This window comes from Sinocyclocheilus grahami, unplaced genomic scaffold, assembly GCF_001515645.1.
Source record: "Sinocyclocheilus grahami isolate Dianchi unplaced genomic scaffold, SAMN03320097.WGS_v1.1 scaffold435.1, whole genome shotgun sequence".
Classification (NCBI taxonomy): Eukaryota; Metazoa; Chordata; class Actinopteri; order Cypriniformes; family Cyprinidae; genus Sinocyclocheilus; species Sinocyclocheilus grahami.
The window spans coordinates 238,922-261,387 of NW_015505614.1; the positions used below are offsets into that span (position 1 = coordinate 238,922).

At 36.8% G+C, this 22,466-nt stretch overlaps 1 protein-coding gene across 1 annotated transcript in view; it reads left to right on the plus strand.

Annotated features, from left to right (window-relative positions):
• The window catches only part of LOC107551824 (disintegrin and metalloproteinase domain-containing protein 11-like), a 47,283-nt gene that overhangs the window by 6,888 nt on the left and 17,929 nt on the right, over positions 1–22,466 (plus strand). The window contains exons 3-15 of the mRNA XM_016233576.1: positions 3,335–3,411; positions 3,760–3,826; positions 4,884–4,966; positions 7,678–7,741; positions 9,221–9,281; positions 9,773–9,879; positions 16,139–16,213; positions 16,302–16,373; positions 16,483–16,649; positions 17,608–17,692; positions 18,785–18,875; positions 18,958–19,009; positions 20,442–20,541. Coding sequence (XP_016089062.1) covers positions 3,335–3,411; positions 3,760–3,826; positions 4,884–4,966; positions 7,678–7,741; positions 9,221–9,281; positions 9,773–9,879; positions 16,139–16,213; positions 16,302–16,373; positions 16,483–16,649; positions 17,608–17,692; positions 18,785–18,875; positions 18,958–19,009; positions 20,442–20,541 — 1,101 coding nt within the window. The remainder of the gene's footprint in view (positions 1–3,334; positions 3,412–3,759; positions 3,827–4,883; positions 4,967–7,677; positions 7,742–9,220; positions 9,282–9,772; positions 9,880–16,138; positions 16,214–16,301; positions 16,374–16,482; positions 16,650–17,607; positions 17,693–18,784; positions 18,876–18,957; positions 19,010–20,441; positions 20,542–22,466) is intronic.

Consider the following 22,466-nt stretch of genomic DNA (forward strand, 5'->3'; position numbering starts at 1 on the left):
ATTTGATCTAACCTACTGTACAGTGCGAGACTGTAGTTTTTGAATGATTTATTTAGTGCAATAAATGAGTGTGGAGGCACTCCCTGCTTCTTGCATTGAGGCAGGTATTCGTTTTCGTGTCTTCAACTGCAAGTATTGCAAGGTGATCGCATTTCACACCCACACCATTCGTCTTCTGTAACCAGGGATGCAATATATACCACCTGTCTGTCAAAGGCCATTTTACATCCTCATAAACTTGAGCTGCTTTACCTGACACTGGTGCAGAGCACTTGACAACCCTTATGTGACCGCCCTACAGGCACTGGACCCAACGGCTTCTGTCTGAATCTGTCACCTATTCCCTCTCTTTCCCTCCACTTTCCTGTCAAAATCTCCACTGTCCTTTCTCATAAAAGCATAACTTTTAGGCAGGACTTTGATTTGGAGGGTGAAGTGTGTTGTCTATGTCAAGTGGTTGGAGGGGCTGGTTTGATGATGTCGGTTTAGAGGCAGAATAAGTTACATTTTGATGGAAGATTAAAAAGACAAACATTTTGCTGGTTGAAAGCTGATTTAGTTGCTGTTGTTTTCTAATAGGGGCTTTTGTTTTGATGTGGTATTCACTTGAATCAGGGGGCTGCATCTCCCACCAGCAGAATGATCTGTCAGTAGAAATTGGCAACTGACTGCAAATCGCTGAAGTCCTGCTAAAGCAGCATCCAAACTGAAAAGAATCATAAGAAGTGACTGATTTGAACGTTCTACATACACAACTCCACATAATTCCAAACGAGTTTACATTTACGTTTTTACAAGGAATACAAGGAGCGTTTTTTTAGTTAGCATATTGCCAGCAAAAAAGTGTGCTTATTTGTATTGAATGTGCACTTAGTGTATTCAAAATCTTAAAAGTTAATATTTTTAAAAATGTACTTGCAAATAGTGTAATATTCATGAAATAAAAGCCCAATTAAGTGTACTTAGAGTACACTTTAATGACTGTTTAACACACTGTAATAATGTCACATTGCAAGTTTTACTTTAAAGTACACATCTTTGTTTTAATAATCCTTTGTCATGCTTTAAAGAAGAACACTTATTTTGAAATGTTGACTAACATACTAAAGCACATGTAAAGTACTTTATTATAATAGTAGTTTTATTTGGTATTAAAGTATTTTAAATGTGCTAAATTAGATCTTCATCATTACAAATGTGTCATTGCAAATATAATTAAAGGGCACCTGTTATGCAAAATCTACTTTTACATGGTGTTTGGACATAATTGTGTGTTGGCAGTGTGTGAACACAACCACCCTACAATGATAAAAATTCAAACACTCATTATTTTTTAATCCCCATTAAACCAAAACAGTCTCAATAGGCCTGCCATTTTGATTCTCAAAGCAATATGACGTCACATTGTTTAGGCCCCGGCCACGGCCGTTGACTGACAGTCTTGCATTACCGTAGTTTCCACCCTCAGCAAATTGTGTTGGTTGTGCGCTGTCCTCCATTTTCTCCGCACTCAAGCAACTGTAATGTCAACAATATCTCGTAAGCAATCCCGGTGTTCTGTGTTTGGATGTAAGACTGAACATAAGATTTTTCATTTTCTCCCAACATTTACTTTTATTTTTGAAGGTAATGCGCCTCAAAATCTGCCTAAATCGGTATATGTCTGTGCAAATCATTTCACTCCAGACTGTTTTGTGAATGTCGTGTCATTATAGTGCTTAGCTAACATTTTAACCGTTTTGTAATCGATCTATGAGTATGTCATGATCTATAGTATCGAACGCAGCACTAAGATCAAGTAAAACTAGCAATGAGACACAGCCTTGGTCTGACGCAAGAAGCAAGTCATTTGTAATTTTAACAAATTTTACAAAAAAACGTGTTTTTGTGCATATGCTATCAAAGTATTTTAATTGATCTGTGCTGCGCTGTCTGTTCAGTGATGCTAGCAAACAAGTCCTCCCTGCACTGTCGAGTTGATGACAGGTCAGCGCTGCGTGAGCTCTGTAACATCGAGCTGTTTAGTCCAACTTTTGGTGCGTTTGGCTTCCCATATGTACGGCTGAACAACAGTCAGTCATATTGCTGTTTATAGCTGTAGGTATGCAAAGCAGAGACGTATACACTACACCCTCTTCAAAGACAGGGTGGGAATATGCAGCTCACTACACCCTCTTCAAAGACAGGGTGGGAATATGCTGCTCATTTGCATTTAAAGTGATACACACCAAAACAGCTCTTTTTTTAGGCATGCCCCAAAATGACATTTTTCCAAATGTTATGATAAATTACATTTGTGGTATTTTGAGCTGAAACTTCACAGACACATTCTGGGGACACCCAAGACCAATATTACATCTTGTAAAAAGGGCCATAATAGGTGCCCTTTGAGGTTTGGCAAATTTCAATAGAAATTACATTAAAGCATATTTTAGTTTACCATAAATGCTTGTCAATAAATTTGATGGTTCACTTTAACCCTATTTACACTGTTGTGAGTTAAAGGACTGACATATTACATAGCTTGTATTTGACTCAAATGCTTGTATTGAAATATTTACACTTTTTTTTAATTCTATCAATGATAACAATGATTCATTGATTCTATCAGCATTAAATTGTGCTAGATGGTGAGTTGGCACAGGTAGAGAGCTTTTGAGCTCCTTTATGAAATTGTGCAGAATGCATAACAGTGACTGTAAAATATGTATTGTAGATATGGGAGTCGCATATTTTGAGTTTTTATATTTGGGATAGGGTCATTGGGTTAGTTTTGAGCTATTTTTGATTTGCTATTAAGCTAGTTTTGTTTTGCAGACCTAGAAACCCTGTCATATAAACTCGAAATATAAAAAAATATATATATATTCCTATTTCGGGGATCTGTATTTTAAAGTAATTTAGTCAAATCCAAACAAGCTTTACAGATCTTAGTGAACCATAAACAATTAATGCATATGCGCCTGTGTAACAGTCTTTAAGCCAACAGTTAACAGTAGGCAATTAAATTCACAGTTACAGTAACTTAGGACAATAAAGAGACCTTTCTACTGACTCTGAAAATCACCAGAATAAGATGCCCAGGGTCCCTTCTCATCTGCATGAACATGCCATATTCTTGCTGCAGGGAGGCATAAGGACTGCATATATGGCCAGAGCAATAAACTGCAATGTCGGTAATGTAAGACGTCTAAGACAGTGCTACAGGGAGACAGGAAGAAGGACAGCTGATTGTCCTTGCTGTGATAAACCACGTGTTCACCCAGAAATGTCTGGGAACTTGCAATTTCCATATTGTAACCAACCTGCCTGTATCTGTTCTTCTTTCTCTCAGCCCATTCATTTGGCTCAGATCTCATTCCAGGTGACGGCATTTGGAATCCCATTTGTTCTAGACCTGGAGCTCAATCAGTATGTTCAAAATCCCACTTACTTAAAAAAAAGAAAGAAAAAAAAAACACTATGATTTACTTTGAAACAATTCTCAATCAGAAATTTCACAAATAATTACAAATAAATGGCAAGTAACATTAATGGCAAGTGAATTAAACATTACATTTTAAAGAAGAAAGAATGAAATTGTATTTTAGTGTAAAACAATAACCTGTATTTATTTACGATTTCCAAAAATAATTTTTACAGGACACTAGCAGAAACACAAATATTCTCATTCCCTCTCTCTATATTATATTATTCCCTCTAATGACATTTATGTGTGTGTGTGTGTGTGTGTGTGTGTGTGTGTGTGTGTGTGTGCAGTGATCTATTGTCGTCTAACTATGTTGAACGCCAATTCGATGAGGATGGGCGACCTTTTCAAAGTCTGGTAAGGAAAATAATATCCCTTTTTCTATTTGTATCCCTTTATATTGATTTTGTTACAGATTGATATTGGATCCCCTGTTGCAAATAATATCTTAGCTGTAGTAATATAACCATGATAATGTACCATAATTCCATGGTAATATGGCTTTATTAGTTTTCATTAGGGACAAATATCATAATGATTTTTGAATAATATAATAAGACATATAATTAGCAAATTCTTTAATAGCTGTAGTTCACTGCCTGTCTTTTAATGTAAACTTCTGAGGTATCATATGTGGGTCTGGGAATATACCCACTCCCTTTCTTAGCACACGACTTTGATGCAGTGAGGCAAATGAGTCTGGGAATGCATCCGCCCCTCCTGTTCAGTGTCAACCACGTTTGACCAATCGCAACATTGTTGCTATGACAACTGCTTATAGACAGTTCTAGTCCACTTTGTCCAACTGAGTCAGAGAGAGAGAGAGATAGAGACAGACACACACAGGAAGAATGAAGCATTGAGTGGAAAAGCTGAAGTCATTAAGCAACTACACTGCAGCAGAGATACAGAAACCAGGACTGCAGTGCAGAAAAATACAGCCAGACTGGTAGAACGAATCCCAGCAGCATTTGAAAATCTACCTCAGATACACCAATCACACCACTGACATTAATGTCTCCTACGCGTTTAAATGTGTGGGTGTCCGCTTACAGACCCCACCGCTCTTAAATTTGTTTTGTGCTGTGGACATGATGAATGATTCCTCAAATCTTGTGTCTTATCAAGAGGATGTAGCTGTTACTTTATTAAGTGATCAGATGCAACATTTTCACCAATAGAGTGAAACCAAAATAGAGCAATAGAAACCAAAATATCAGATTTGAGGGGGGACACGTTTCACACCAGACAGGAAGAAAGGCATGCTAAAAGCGTTTCATGAACATTGGAAAAGTGATCTGATTAATTTTAATGGGGAATGTTGCCGTGGTTACTGTCATATTTGAGGGCTGTTCACTGTGTAATCATTTTACTTCGATACAGTGTGTGATTGTGAATGTGTGTGAGATTGCAGGGAGGAGAGCACTGTTACTATCACGGTCACGTGAGAGGAGTTCAGAGGTCATGGGCAGCTCTCTCCACCTGTCATGGCCTACAGTAAGCGGCAACACTTTATCTGCTTCAACAGTGCAAAGAGAACAAACACACTCAATTATCACACAATATTTCAGCAATTGCACTTTGGTGACATCAGTATGGTGGCATTGTATTTCAACCCCTATTCAACCACCATATATTCGCATAATTTCCTAAATATTACTGTTATTGTGTCATGAAATGTAATTTTAAAAGTATTTCAGGCGAGAAAGGAGTTGTTTAAAACTCAAATCTGCAGTTTATTTATAAAGACAGCGCCTATTTGAAAATGTGTGTAACACAGTTCGTAGTCACGGGAAGGAGGAGGCGGGAACCGGCGAACATTTAAAGACTTTAATAAAATAAACAAACACAAAATGAAAGTAAAGCGCCAGCCCCTCGCGGACGACTGCTGCACACAAAACACTAAATAAAATCCAGGCCTGGTCCTCTCTAATCCAACACTGTTGTCACTGTTGTGAGCTCCTCCGTGGGACTCGAGACCGGTAAATGGCGCAGGTGTCGTGCATTAGCATGTACTCCACCGGCCTCGCTCCGTTCCCACGGCTCTCGGCCCCGCCCCTCTCGTCATAATGTGTGTCGCCAATTTCAGAGACGTGAGCTCCAGGCGATCAGCGGGCACTCAGTGCTCATGTTTCCCGACGGGAGTAGCCTAACTTCGGCTAGTCCTTCTGACATTTGCCGCTGGCTCTGATGTCTTTGTAGTGGTTAAACATAAGATATAATTAGTTTTGGGTAAATCTAACAGGTAATCTTTGGTCTTTATTCTATTAATGTTAAAATGAAAATGAAAAGAGGCAATACGGTTTAAGTAACCTTTGCTAAATTAGTTGCCGTAGCACAAAATATAAAATTATCAAAATTATTGCCCACTATTGGGGCAAGAAGCCCCCCCAACTGAACTTTTACTGAATGTATAAATAACTTTTTATATCATACTTAATTGTCTTTAATGTAAAATGCTAAATCAGCTCTTCGATGTAAAATGGTTTTGGAAATTTAGAGTAATAATTTAATTACTGATGACAGACAAGGCAAATTCCCAGTAAAATGGATTCATATGAAAGATACGTCCTATGGTTATATAGACATAAATATATTTACATATTTAATTTAAATTAGAATTCGGTTGAATTATTTCACTCAATTAGCCTATAGGTGTTACGGAGCGAACGAGACGTGAATCTGCAAAGCTTTTATTTAAAGGCGTGGTCATAAAAACAGGCAAGGTTCTGACAATGGCAAACAGGTATACTGAGGGCAAGACAAAAAGAGTAATCCAAACCGGGCGTGAGTCAGTCGACAGCGAACATTATCCAGAGGGCTTGAAAAGAGGGGAAATCCAATAACACGAGCAGTAGTCCAGACGAGGTGCAAACACAGTCCGAAACAGCAGGCAAAGGGGTTAATCCAAGATAAACAGGCACAAATCAGGTAACACGGGAAAGCAGGCAAGACAGTTCTGACAATGGCAAACAGGTATACTGAGGGCAAGACAAAAAGAGTAATCCAAACCGGGCGTGAGTCAGTCGACAGCGAACATTATCCAGAGGGCTTGAAAAGAGGGGAAATCCAATAACACGAGCAGTAGTCCAGACGAGGTGCAAACACAGTCCGAAACAGCAGGCAAAGGGATTAATCCAAGATAAACAGGCACAAATCAGGTAACACGGGAAAGCAGGCAAGACAAGACTATGACTATGACTAGGAACTAAGGACTAGAAACTAGGGCAGGAAACTGGCTCCGTAATGTGCTAAAACTAGGAGAGTGATAAACGCAAACAATTCTCAGCCGTGAATGGTGATGTGAGACTGATTTATATAGTGTGTGTTATTGGTAGCAGCTGTGTGTGATTGGTTTCAGGTGAGCTTGTGATTAGTGCAATGGAGCATGGGAAATGTAGTCCAGGGTGATGTGTAACAGTCTGTGTGGTGTGAGAGTCAATATCATGGGAGGGCGACCTCTGGTGGCAAGTGGATGGAAATTCATGGACCAGATTCGTGACAATAGGTTTTAAAGAAAGGCGTAGAAAAAAACTCTAGTAACAACATGCCACTTGGGGCCTTCTGTGCCAATTCTACCCATTCAAAATAAAAACTATAATTTAATATAAAAATAAGTAAGAAAATATTTTGGTATTCAATATAATGAAATGTCATAGATCACTATTTTCCAGAGAAACAAAATTAGATAAATTGACCTATTGACTAAATCTCACAAATGTATATATTCAGTTGAAATTACAAAAATAAAAAAGCACTCAAGGTCTTTTAAATAAGGTTTACATATACTTTTGATAATAATAATAATATATTAGTAACTGTTGAAATTTAAATTTACTGAGATTAAAAAATGAGTAGCACTTTATTTTAAGGTGCCCTTGTTACACGTTACATGTACTTACTATTATAAAAAACAATAAATTATGCATAATTACATGCAAGTAACCCTAAAACAAACCCTAATCCTAGCCCTAACCATCTAGTAAATACATGGTTACTTAATATTACTCAGTACTTAAAGGTATAATTACATTGTAACAAGGACACCTTAAAATGCTTTGTTAATTAATACAGTTAAGTAACGTTAACAAATGGAACCTTATTGTAAAGTGGTACCTAATAAATCCCTATCAAGTCTGCATTTTTAAGCTGTATTAGGGTTGTTGTCATTGGAGTGTCTCACATTTGTGATGTTGGTGTGTCTACAGAGGGATGTTCTCAGATGGCAACTTTTCATACGGCATTGAGCCCTTGCACAACAGCAGCGGCAAGGTCAGTATGCAGCTGAAATATTCATCTCTCTCAACTTTCTCTTGAGGAGAATTGTCACTCTATCTGCCTGTTGCAGTCTGGAAAAAATCACGAGTAGACACACAATTCCGAAACAGAAGAGACAGGGAAGCACTGAATATTAGCCACATGCACAGAAATGTGCATTACTGTGGTTGACTGACAGGTAAAACAGCAGACATCTGTATGTGGGACGGAGGTGAAGAGCAGAAGGAGAGATGTCAAGTGACAAAATATGAGACAGAGCAGCTTATGCATGATATTAGAGCAGCACTGCATTATGAGATCGAAGTCTGTCAAGAAATTTGATATAAAATGAAGATTGCCTTTTTTTAGAACAATAAGCAACATCTGACATTATTTTCAAGACAAGTGATTAATTTGTACCATTTTATTTAGATATTATAAGTACAAAGAACATATTTCTCAGTTTATCATGACTAACAAGACTATTCTGGGTTAAATGGGGATTAAACTCTGTCAATAGCATCTGTGGATTGTGGTTAATTACCAGAAAACATAATTCCATTCGTCTCTCTCATTTACAGTGATGCACTTGTGTTGGAAGCCTACCAGGCATGGCAGGTGGAGGGTGTATGAGCAGAAATGTGACACTTGTATTTTGGTTAAAACACCCTCGTTCAATTTTCTGTTTGGCCTTTCAGATGTGATGCTGTTTGAATGGTTGTTTTGAGGCAGGGCTACTTTTTCAAGATGGAGCAATAAAGAGCACTACAAAGATGTATTTTTGTAGGCCAACCTGGAAGTTAGCATCACCCTGGTTCCCTCAACAAAAACCCAATATGATTTTTACACTGGCCTTTGGATTATTGCAGAAAATAAACTCTGTGACCAAGTGTATGTTTCTCTTCATCATGATAATCTGAAAAACATTTAAAAAAATTTACGAACATTTACTAAATGCAGGCTATAAACAAACTACACCATAGTCACATGATTTCAACATCACCATAAGTTTCTGACAACTTTTTTCAGTCTTTAATAAAAAAAATTATTTAAAAAAAATATTTTTTTTCCCCCCAGAAAATTTTAGTTAGAGTTTGCTTTTAAAAAATCACAAGGGGGTATTATGTATTTTAAAATACTGATGTATTTTATGGTATTGATTAAATATCAAAATATCTTGAGCTTGACCTTATTTCAGACATTTAACCAAAAACCCATTGACTGTATGACGATGGAACAGGAAAATGAACTTGTTTTCCAGTTTTGACCTACAAAAATTTCTGTGGGAGGAGTTTGTTCCAAGACAAACAGAGCCGCTACAAAAGTAACCAAATTTATTTTAAGCATAGTTGAACATGAATCAGTTTGATGTCTTCTATTTGTGTAAATTGAATTACCTGAAAATGACTGTGACACAGTTTATGGTGCATTGACAGTAGCATGCCAAAGGTGTTCAGATTATAAAATGCAGAGGTATTTACTCTCCCTACACAGGATGTAAATACTCATGTTGTATACAGAATGGCAGACATCCGGTTGAGGCCACATTCCTCAGGTAAAATACAGATTCCTCCCATTCGACAAATATTGTAAAATGACCCTCATGTCATTTCAAAATGACTGTCTTTCAAAGACTCACCAGTCACACATGAACTCTGTCATGACTCTCATGAAAATACTGATTGAACAAATTAGAGACAACTTTTTTTTTTTTTTTGGTATGGAAAAGATCAACTTGGACAAATGTCTTGTGCTCTACAGGATAAAAGAATGTTTTTATTTTCAAGTGTACTCTTCCTTTAATACAATAAGACATATGCAGTCTCTGTCCTATATGATCTATACTCAGGGGGTTTTCTTCATCAGTCAGACCATGTCTGCTTTTACATCCTTCCTGATCTCTCTCTTTCTCCATCTGCTGCATATTGATTTTCTGCATGGATAATTTTTTAGTAATACACATCTTTATCGATCCACTGAAAGCTGACAAGTGGGAACTTTTTGTTCGGGATGGTTTTCATCCGTATATGGCTGCTTCTCTTCCAGGAAGCACCAGGAACAGCAGTGACTCTGACATTAACAATGAATATCCCGTTTCTATGGAAACAAATGAGCCGGAGCTCACAGATGGGCTGAGACGGGCAAAAAGACAGGTGAGAGTTTTTATTTTTGACATCAGTTGATCAGTTATTTTTTATTTTTTTCTTGAAATTAGTCATGCACAACAGGCTGCCGAAAAGGGCACCTAGAAATTGGTTTCAACCAAAGGCGGACCGTGGTAAAGTTTTTGTACCGGGCCCAAGAATTCCTAAATGAGCCCTGCATGCTTATATCATAGGTTAGTCTCACTTTTTAATAGGTCTTATTAGTCTTTCACTTTCACTACCGCTCAAAAGTTGAATAAGAAAACTAGTAATGTTGTGACATATTAATACAATTTAAAATAAGTGTATTCTATTTTAAAATGTAATTTATTCTTGTGTCTACAAAGCTGAATTTTCAGCCGTTATAACTCCAGTCTTCAGTGTCAAGTGATACTGAAATCATTCTAATATGCAGATTTGCTGCTCAAGAATTTTTTTATTATTATTATAAATGTTGAAAACAGTTGTGAAGTTATACTTTTGTGGAAACTGAATAAAAATATGAATTTCTTTTTGTGCTTACCCCAAACTTCTGAATGGTAGTGTATCACAAAAGCAAAAACAATTAATGATCCTTTTCAAACTTTTCAAACGTTTTCAAAACTGGTTATAAAAAGATGTGTTTCTTGAGCACCAAGCTCAAGAAGACTAAAGACTGTAGTAATGGCTGCTGAAAATTCAGCTTTGCCATCACAAGAATACATTGCTTTTTAAAATATATTCAAATAAATAACAGTTTGTTTAAATTTTAATAATATTTTATCATATTACTGTTTTTACTGTATTTTTGACAAGTGATGTAAGATTTCAAGATATCAAACACACACAAGAAAATCAGGAAAAGGCAAAAAAAATGTGTCAAGCTGTGGAAAGGTGGGAGGGTAGAGGTTGGGAAAAGGGGAGGGAGCCACACAACAGAAAATAAAACACAGGCCTACAACTAATTCAATATGCAGTTGAATGAATGCCAAAATGTGGGTGGAGACAGTTGGGGGGGCACTTCACTTCTATTTTAGAAATATACCCCTATGACAACAGCTCCTTTGCATGTGTCCTAGAAGAAAGGCAGCGAGGCCCAGTGGCCTACCCAACTAATATGGCCAAATTAAAGAGAATAACCTTAATAATTTATTTTTATTTCACAACCTCTTCTTCCTCTTTAATATCCAAAGCTGTCATATCATTGCTGTCCTTGTTATCAATTTGAGGATCAAGGAGCACCTCTTAGTGAATGTCCCTAAAGCAAAGCTAAATAATATTTAATTATGTAGATAAGTCAGCCACGCCTACCTAAAACGGCTCGTTCTAACACGCCCCGACATATCTATGTCACTATGTGGAAATATTAGCATAATGTGCACACAAAGAAAGAAGACGTGGTTTCAGGAACAGCAGTCGTGTTGATGCAGCCAGGTCAGGGAGACTCTGTGTTTCAGTACGAAAGCAAAATCACTTTATTTGGCCTTCCGGAAGTAGATGCAATTAGGAATCATTGGTTAAGATTTATTTACAACAGAACAGCACAACCCAGATGTTCGAATTTGTGCAACGCATTTTATGGACGAGTACAAGGCTGGCTGTGCAAAAAGGCTATTTCTAAAAAATAAAAAAAGGGTAAATTCCGACTTTGCTATGACAATCTGGCGCTTCTGAATCAGCGACTGTAAGTATGTTTTGTTATTAGTTTAAGTAAGTAGTTTTGCGCCGCGCAGAGTAACGCGTCGTGTGTGTGTGAGGGGAACAGGGTCACATCACAGGAGAGTGAACTGCCTGTCAGAAATCATAGCACGTCAGCTGTCTTAACCGCTGTGTAATGCATAATGCATAAACCTAATGTGTAATGCATCATCACTGTGTCTGTCACGCGCCTCTGTTGCCCTTTCATGCTTGAACTGATGGTAAAACTAACAACATTATTAACTGTCTTGATATTTACTTTGAACGCTGACGCTCGCGATTATGGTAAGGGGCGTTACATTTCCGACGCGTGCTTGTGGTGTTTGGCCAATCACAATGCACTGGGTCAGCTGGCCAATCAGAGCAGACTGCGCTTGTCAAAGGAGGGGGCTTTGTTGAAAATGATGCATAGAGGGCCTACAATAATGTACAGTATTTGAAAAATAATGTGTTTTTTGAACATTAAAGCATGTCAACATATTCTGTTACACCAAATAACGATCTTTAAAATAGCATCATATGACCCCTTTAATCATTTGAAACATTTGACCAGAAGTGATGACTATGAAGATAGTGAAGATAGAAGAAAATAGTGATGACTAAAATGAAATAATCCAGTTCGTTCTTTTGAAATTATTATTTTTGTTAACTGTTGAACCAATTCACCAAATTGGACTGAACTGACAATGTTTGCGTCTCGAGTCAGCACTGATCCACAAGTTACTCAATCAAAACATTTTCAGACATGTTTGGCAGTCACTTCAACTTTAAATGTGCCAGTATCCTAGAATATATGATCCTATGATGTCAGTGGATTTTGATAACTCATAACTACCAGTGCTCCACTTACTCCCAACAGTAAACTAACTGAACAAGGGTTCCATAAAGGGGAAGGATATTTCTGATGTATTTTGCTGAACAGCAGGAAGTATAACTACTGGAAATATATTTATGGCTTGATTACATCAGTAATTGATCCGGCTCACATGATGCGGTGGCATTAGTTGTTGACTCAACACAGTACATGATATGACAGGCAGGTTTTCAAATGAAATTTTTCACTCAAAAGTCAATTTTTCTACTCAATTTTTAGATGACCAGCCATTCAGAACTTCTACTGGCCGAAACAAAATATCAGGGGAAAAAACAAGATTATCAAAATCACAGTTTAGATTTAAATATATTTATCATTAAATCAAATTCTGACTGTTGAATCTGATTGTTCTCATTGAATTGTTTTCAGTTTTCAGTACCAATTAGCAATTACATTGTGTGAAGAATAATGCATAATACTGTAGATGACATTCAAAATGGCAACATTTTATGTAGTACACAGTCAGCAAATAAATATTGCTGGATTCAGCTTTCATGCTTAGTTTCTTACATCTTATCTTACATTCTTTAACTATTAGAAGTGCCTCAGAACAATTCCTGCTCAGTTTCTGTGAACATTCAACCCTCACATTCTTTGATTTGATTGGTAATCTCAAACTTTTAGACATTGACGAGTGCTGTTATACTGCACTGAGTCTGAACACGCTAAATATATTAAAATTGACTGAAATTACTGATGCTAGCCTAGTACCAACTATGCCCACCCAAAATATAATGTCAGAATTATTGATGACAAAATTATATCCATAAAGGGATTGGACAGAGCATTAGACGAGACAAAACACAACTCAAACATGACTAAACTAGAGTTTACTCACATAAATACAGGTGAGAAAGACAGAAAATGCACAAAACAATCTGGCAATGAGAAAGATATAAATTTTTGTAAATACATCCGATTAATGGTTTGGTTCGAGACCCTGTTTTTCGGTTTTATGTACAAGATACCCCTCGAACAGACTGTGGGCGGTCAGTGGGTGTGACGTCTGAGGCTGAGACTAGCTTGTGAAAGGGTTGTGAAATCACTCTGTTAACACAAATCGTTCGCATCAGGAAAAGGCAAAAAAAATGTGTCAAGCTGTGGAAAGGTGGGAGGGTAGAGGTTGGGAAAAGGGGAGGGAGCCACACAACAGAAAATAAAACACAGGCCTACTAACTAATTCAATATGCAGTTGAATGAATGCCAAAATGTGGGTGGAGACAGTTGGGGGGGGCACTTCACTTCTATTTTAGAAATATACCCCTATGACAACAGCTCCTTTGCATGTGTCCTAGAAGAAAGGCAGCGAGGCCCAGTGGCCTACCCAACTAATATGGCCAAATTAAAGAGAATAACCTTAATAATTTATATTTATTTCACAACCTCTTCTTCCTCTTTAATATCCAAAGCTGTCATATCATTGCTGTCCTTGTTATCAATTTGAGGATCAAGGAGCACCTCTTAGTGAATGTCCCTAAAGCAAAGCTAAATAATATTTAATTATGTAGATAATTAAAGCAGCACTATGTAACTTTTTTTGTGTTCAAAATTTGCTAAATGTATATAATGAGTGAGTACATCATGAATTCATCTTCCAAACCGCGTTTTTGTCTTATTCCGAATCACTACGGTACACTTATAATAAGTACTTATATTTGGACTATTGTGGCCTGATCGGGGCGTCACTGCTGCGGAGTAACACATACCTGCGTGAATCGCTATAGACATAAACTTAGAGAAGCAGCTCCGGTTGGAATGTTCTTCCGCAGGATGTGTGCAGTTCTGTTTATTAACCGCTAGAGCACCAAAAGTTACATAGTGCTGCTTTAACTAACTAGAAAATCCTTGGTCAGGTAAATGACAAGTATTTATTAACATTACACCAAAAGTTGTAGGTCATAATGTGGATGAATGATTGACATTTCAGCACTTCATGAACAGACAGTGACTTAAGTATCATGTGAACTGCATATTTGGGAAACACGTAAAAAAGGAACAGACATTTGTAACCTTACGCATAAAAACCCTCTTAAGAGTACCCACTGGGAAATGCTTCCAGGTCACTGCGTTACGCAATGGAGGGTTTTTCTTTTGCGTCCTTTCCCTCTCTGCACAACATCTGTTCTTCACTACAGAAGCCACTTAATGGAATTCATTTTACATTGGTTTAATTATACCTTTTTAGGCTGATGATGCACGAGGCAACTTTTTGAGTAATGTTGCTGGGCATCTTTGGTTAATGTTGCCGTCAACAGGCAACCAGGTGAGACACAGGGACCACGACTGATCTAAAGTATCCAGATTGAAATTTGTTACCCATTCTTGATGGGAAAGTGCCCAAGCAACATTGCTCAAAAAAGTTGCCCCGCAAAATTGCTCAAAAAATTGCCCTGTGTATCATCAGCCTCACTTCAAAATAAAAACATTATTGTAACTTGACAAATCATAAAACTTGAATGTGTCCACAAATGTTTCATTACAAAAGCGAATAATACCGATTTCCAGAGACCAATTAGTCCAATAACCTTTTGAGTAAATCTCAGACCTTGATATTCAAATAAAACAGAAAGTTAGAAAACATAGATATTCATTAAATATCATACCCTACATTTTAACATTTTGGATTGCAACATTTAAGCGCATTAAAATGGGAATTATATGAAATAGAAATCAAACTTTTTAATTTTTTGATGAACAAAAGAATAATACATTTTGAAATTTTTTTCAACTTTCTCCATCAAAACATTTCCATCACAACATGTTCTTCACACTGGCTGTATTATGAACATTGATCTTCATTACACAAACATCTCACAGGGACACCTGTGGGATTTTATCACAGAGGTAATTTATATTATTTTTTTTTTTCAAAAACAACTCCAAACATTCAATTCAACTCTGAAAAAGTTAAAATTTTCTTGATTATTAGCTTCTCTAAGACTTGAGACTCTTAAGACCAAACAAGAATCAGAATTAGCTTTATTCACCAAGTGTGCGCAAACACACCAGGAATTTGTTGTGTTTTTTAAGGAGCTCTTGGTACATACATACATGCATGCATACATACATACATACATATCTGACATGAGAACAGAAACATTTAAATAAGTAAGACTTAGCAATAAATAATAATGGTGTGTATGAATCTGGAACAGAAGATTTATGTACAGATTTGTGCATTATTTACTCTATATATACAGCTGTATAAAAAAAAAACAATCACTGAGAGCAACGGTAAAGCTAAAGAAAGTCATCTCTAGCCAATTTTAAACATTCTAAGGCATGAAAAAGCAATACAATGGTCAAAGAGATCCATCTAGTGTACGTTTACATAGGAATACAACTGAAAAACAGCACGGGCAGATTCAAAAACACTTTCAGTGTGAACGGCAATCAGTATCATGGTCGTTTTTTACTGATTGATGAACTGTGTCAAATCGATTCACCACTTAAAAAAAACTAATTTTGGCTAATTCACTGAAAAGAAAGTACCAATTCAAAAGAATGATTAATTTATGAATGAATGGCATTGTCAGTTTAGTCAACAGATGTACAGCATACACATAATATTTCTACTTAATATTTACAGGGGGAAAGTTTTCCAGATATAGCCGTAGAGCTGCAGGCACCACTGACATGTCTCATTCTGTGGTGTTGCTTCAACCCTTTAAATACATTGGTTTGCCTAAATCTGTGACTCCATATTTCCCTCTACAGGTTCGGAGGGGTCCACGCACAGTTCAGAGTGAAACAAAGTATGTAGAGTTACTAGTGGTCAATGATTATGAACTGGTAAGATCTCTTATTTATTTACTTTTACGTTATTATTTTCTGTATTTCTTTTTTCATGTAATATTTGTCTTGATGTTTCTCTTTGTAGTTTGTACAGATGCGAAGATCAGCCCCTCAGACGAGGAACTTTGCCAAAGCTGTAGTGAATATGGCTGATGTTGTATGTCCTGAAGTTTGACAGACATATACACAGTCTTTCTCATGATGTTCTCTTTGAGTAAGTACTGTAGCAATTTTTATACTTAACAAAACATCCTATTAAATTCCAGATTTACAAGGAGCAGCTGAACACTAGAATAGTGCTTGTCGCCATGGAGACATGGTCAACTCAGAACATGGTTTCTGTTGGCGACGACCCTTTGGTGACCCTGCGTGACTTTATGAAATACAGGAAGGAGAATATCAAAGAGAAGAGTGATGCAGCTCACCTGCTCTCGTATGTTATGTTTCCTTCTACATACAGATGACACACTCAGGCTCGGTCACTGCATTAAACACATGCAATATAAATATATTGAATGTAAATATCCATTCAATGTAATTAACACTGTGTTCTAACCAGTCGCAACATGATAAGATTCCAGCAACAAACAATTTGTCTATCCACATCAGAAATGAAACAGATATGAGACACGACAAAATCAATCATAGCCAATCAGAGCAAGTGCACTTACACTCCAGCGAAATAGATAAGTACATAATGTAATTCATAAATATTTAAAAAATTTAACATTATTAAAAATACATACTGAGTGACTGATACAATCTTTGTCATAGAATAAACTTTGTTTAAATTGAGTTCACATTAATGTTCTGAGGTAAATTATGCATGGTCGCTTTTAGTATAATATAAAAGTCATGTAAGGTGATATTCAAACTCACTTTACACACATTAGCACATAATCAGTGCCTGAGATTATCACTGTTGTAGTTTGTATGCTGTTCAAGCCGCCGCCTCAGATTAACATGGAAAAGATACATTTTATTGTGTGTCGTAGATTTGTGTCGCATCTGGTTAGGACACTGTGTTAAGCCCCATGAAACTTACTTTAGTTCATGTTTGTTAGCCTTGAGGTCATCTATATTCTAGTGTACCTCCAAAAGTTTTTAAAACCTTGACCAAAATTTACTAAAAATAAGCTTTAGAAGTGTTTTTCATTGTTAGTTTATGTAAACTAATGTAGTTAACTAATGTTAACAAATGAAACCTTAAAATGCACTTTTATATCCTTCCCCCTAAACACTCGTTTCAGTCAGAAATGCATCAATAGAGGGAAAAAATGTTTTTTGTCAAACCATTTCATGGGGCCTTATGCAATGCATTTGCATTATGATAACCAACTCTGTAAGAAGCTTTAAACCTGAAAATGTTCTTGGTATTATTTGGCCCGTAGGGGACGCACATTTCAGAGCAGAAGCAGTGGCACTGCCTACTTTGAGGGGATCTGCTCACCAACACGAGGAGGAGGAGTCAATGAGGTGAGAGCTAAATGGCTGAAGCTCAGAGCTGCCAAATAGCAAAAAGCAACACTGAGCCATCACCATTTTGCCCTTAAGTCACTTTGTGAACGTGAATTGACCCTATTTTCTTATTATAAATGACTGGTGTTCCAAAGAAAAAAAAGTTTGTCTTCATAATCTCAATCAAATAATTTCCAAATAAATATCAAGGTCTGTTAATTTTCAACAATCATGTGCCAACAGTATTTCAGAAGGGAGCAAGCTCTGCAACTGGCTGCAGATTCACCTTTAAATATGGCTTCATTCTAGAATAGAACAGACACTTCTTTTATTTTAAATGTCAATTCATTGACTTTGTCCTATCCCAGCCCAATTTGCAGAGCCAACTATAAGTAATCCGATAGTCAGTTGATTTGCATTCACTGTTCATTATTTGCACATTGCAACCAGCCTGACAAAGCAAAATTGGTTCAACCAGTGGTGTCAGATGAGGTGGAACTGCAGTGCCCTCCAAATGCTCAACGTTTCAGAGTGGGATTTTGGACAATATCAGCATAAATCTTTATCAGTTCTTGGTTTAAATGTAAAATCATTTCATTGATCGTTGACCAACAATAAGGATTTTCTTTTTGATTACTTATTATAAATGGCAATATACACATGACAGTCAGACACACATCATGCACCTTTAGCAGCTCTGGTACCTAACTGATGGATTAAACTGTGTCCAAGTTTTTGTTTTAAGGTTATTGGGTCAGCACTGCTTTATAGCTTTACTGATTGACCAAGGTCAGTACACTACAGACCAATTAGAACACTGTTTAGAGATGTTTTTAAATAACTTTTAGTACAATATTTTTTATATCTTGTGTTTTCCCCTTATCAGTTCAAAGTTATCACAAAATGATAAGGACTTGCTGATGTTGTTCTTTGCCTAGAATGTTTCCAAACTTTTGGAAGGCACAATATACATGTTTATTTTACAATTCCACTTGATGCTGCTAATAATCACCACGGGGGTTATTTCTAATAATAAGCATACTGCAAAACACTTTGTATTAAATCATCTGCTAAATGACTATTAACTTTCCATCTGTGTGTGCATGTCAGTATGGAAACGTGGGGCCCATGGCTATAACCTTGTGTCAGAGTTTAGGACAGAACCTTGGTATGATGTGGAATAAAGATCGTGCTACTGCAGGTAAACATCCTTCCAACTCTTGATGAAATATAACAAAATAGATGAGGACTGCTGACTGTTGTAATGAATGTGTGTGTTGTAGGAGACTGTAAGTGTCCAGATCCATGGTTAGGCTGCATCATGGAGGATACCGGGTGAGTCATGTTTTTTGGTCTTTTTATAGGTGCATTTTTAATTTTAATACTCATGCTAGATAAATGTACGATACAAGTGCATAAGCTCAATCACAAATGTTTGGCAATTGCATTGCAAGCATGAGGTCCCATTGTACATGATGTGCTTGATGAGAGTTCTTGCAAAGGTTGGGCAAATTCAGAAGTGAGGAACTGAATTTAACTAACCATACCCCCACAGGATGACAGAAAGAGGAATTTACTGAATTGAAACACAGTTAATGCATTCTGGAAGTGCTCTTCCACCCTGGTCCAATAACATTGAATAATTAAATAAATAACATTTATGTAATTCTCTCTGCCCCCAAGACCTATAAATCCTCAAACTCACAAACAAGGCTGTCAAACCAACAAAGTTTAAGACACATATATGTACATTTCTTTGAATTTAAATGCAATGCAATTCTACTTCAGTACATTAACCGGGTGAGTCATGTTTTTTGGTCTTTTTATAGGTGCATTTTTAATTTTAATACTCATGCTAGATAAATGTACGATACAAGTGCATAAGCTCAATCACAAATGTTTGGCAATTGCATTGCAAGCATGAGGTCCCATTGTACATGATGTGCTTGATGAGAGTTCTTGCAAAGGTTGGGCAAATTCAGAAGTGAGGAACTGAATTTAACTAACCATACCCCCACAGGATGACAGAAAGAGGAATTTACTGAATTGAAACACAGTTAATGCATTCTGGAAGTGCTCTTCCACCCTGGTCCAATAACATTGAATAATTAAATAAATAACATTTATGTAATTCTCTCTGCCCCCAAGACCTATAAATCCTCAAACTCACAAACAAGGCTGTCAAGCCAACAAAGTTTAAGACACATATATGTACATTTCTTTGAATTTAAATGCAATGCAATTCTACTTCAGTACATTCAAATTTAAATTGCAATTCTGCATTTTGTTTTCTACCGTAATTCAGATTCACTTTAAATTTAGGAATTGAATTAGAATTTTAACCATTCTCAATTCATTTCTGAATGGCACACAACCTTCTTGCATTACTGTAACCTCAGTGCTCAAGTAGGTCATAGACTTCAAATGTCTTTGCCATTAAACCGGATTGTTACTCTTCAGATTGCTAGCTCTGCAAGATTCTGTTTGAACTGTTGCTTCACCATGAGAGTATTTTTCATTTCAAGTCATTTCAAGTCTTAATGTTCACAAATTATTTTGTTTCTGTTGCACAACTGGTGGACCATATATTAGCGATACTGAAGTCATAGATTTCATCCCTAGGATGACCCATAATGTATACACTGAATGAAGTTGCTTTGGATAAAAACATTTAAATTACATTTCGCTGTTCCTTATCAATTAGTTTTACACACTTTCCATGTAAGGGTAACTGAACACTGTGAACTGTATTATATCATCCTGACAGATACTATCTACCCAGAAAGTTTTCACGGTGCAGTATAGAGGAGTACATTCAATTCCTCCAGCAAGGAGGAGGGAGTTGCCTCTTCAATAAACCTAACAAGGTTTGTCTGGAACACCCACTAAAAATGGGAGAGAAAAATTATTAGCATATATTTGCGACAATACAACATTACAAGCAAAAAAAGCTGTTTTATTGACTAAAAAGTAGGGTGATTTTATCAAATGCTACGGTGCATTTTCACAGACAATATTCTAGCAAATTGTGTAGTCTTTGACCTAATCTTTGTGGAAGGACAAAAAGACATTTTACAACAGCAGATGTTATTTTATTGAGCGTTAACAACGCAATATGCTGAGTCCTGGATATTCAGCCTGCCAGTCACAGTGATGGTGACATAACTTTTGCAAGCCAATGACAAAGGTACACTGAGCTTACAACACTTTCATAATTAAAATGAATTGCAAATATATAATTAATTATGCCCTGTACAAATCTGTCAGTATAAACTGTAAATTGCAGTTTACCTGTGCTGCTTATGCCACATTGAATGCTGGAAATTGGAACCCCACTCCTAAAGCACCACAGACATCACACTGCCCCTTCTTAATTCTCAGGTAGGCTTTATTTTCCTTGATATTCTTGAGTGTTCTCTGTTAATTCCAATACCATATTAATTGTCCATGAGAGAGATGGACAGGCTGCTGCAGACACTAATGTGTGAGTACCAGCACATAGCGCATAGGCACACAGTGCCTGTGCCTTCTGCACATCAGTACGCAATGTTCGTCTTGTGACCGTTGTGGTGGAGATCCAGTGACTTGAAGCATTGTAGAGTGTCTTCTATCTCCTTCTCCAGAGATCCTAATTCTGACACTAATGTAGCAAGCAATGAGTTCACAAACTTGGAAAATTAGAAGACAGCTAAGTGTAGATTTTTACACTCTAAAAAATGCTGGGTTAAAAAAACAACCCAACTTGGGTTATTTGGCAACCCAGCACTGGGTAAATATTGGCTAGAACACATGCTGGGTTATTTTGACCCATGCAGCTGGTTGGGTTAAATGTTCTTACCCAACATGCTGGGTTGTTTTATTTAAGTCAACTCTTATTTCAAAATTATTATATTGCTGGCTTAAAATGGGCTGGAAATTAAAAATCACACTCAGAATTACTAGAGGCAACAGCAATAATCAAAAAATGAACATTTATTATTAAGAACACCCATGGACAAAATACAAGACAAATTTAATTTATTTGGAAGAATACAGCATAGTTTATAATATTACATACATTTAAACTCATTTAACAAGCATTTTAGGAATAAAAATGTAACATTTAAAAGTAGCATTTTAATGTAAGTGTATTCAACCGTTCTCTGTAATCACTTTTCACTGAAATAGCACTAATTCTCGTGCCGGTGTGCCACTGTAATTTGAGCCGGTGATGGACTGCTGTTCGCCGGGGAGCTGCAAACCTCAGACTGCCGCCTCGCGTTTCACTCGTAGCTGAAAGATGCCGTTACTGACTCCATAACCTGCCCATAAACAAACAGTACTGAGATTAGAGAACATATTTAAACAGCAAATTCATTTAAACTCAGTATTATAATGAATAAAATCAATTTATGTTATGCAAAGCAAAAGGCGTTTCCATCATGCGAAGCGGCCGCTGCTGACTGACATCTCATCCTTATGTTGCGTTGTGTAAAATAATATAATTTACAGCACAGTAAAGACATTATAAATGTAATAAAATGTATACGATCCTTTATTTCTCTGAACAAGTGCACAAAATCAGCGGCTCTGAGAACTGCTCTCTTCTGACTGTAACTCTGCAGCTGGGTTGTTTCGTTGGAGACAGGCTCAACCCAGCATTTGGGTAGAAAAAAAGAACCCAGCATAAAAAAAGAACCAGCAGCTTAGTTACAGAAAAACTACCCAGCACCTGGGTAAAAAATATTAAAAACAACCCAATAAAATGACCCAACAAGCTGAACCCAGCATTTGGGGTAAAAAATAAATAAAT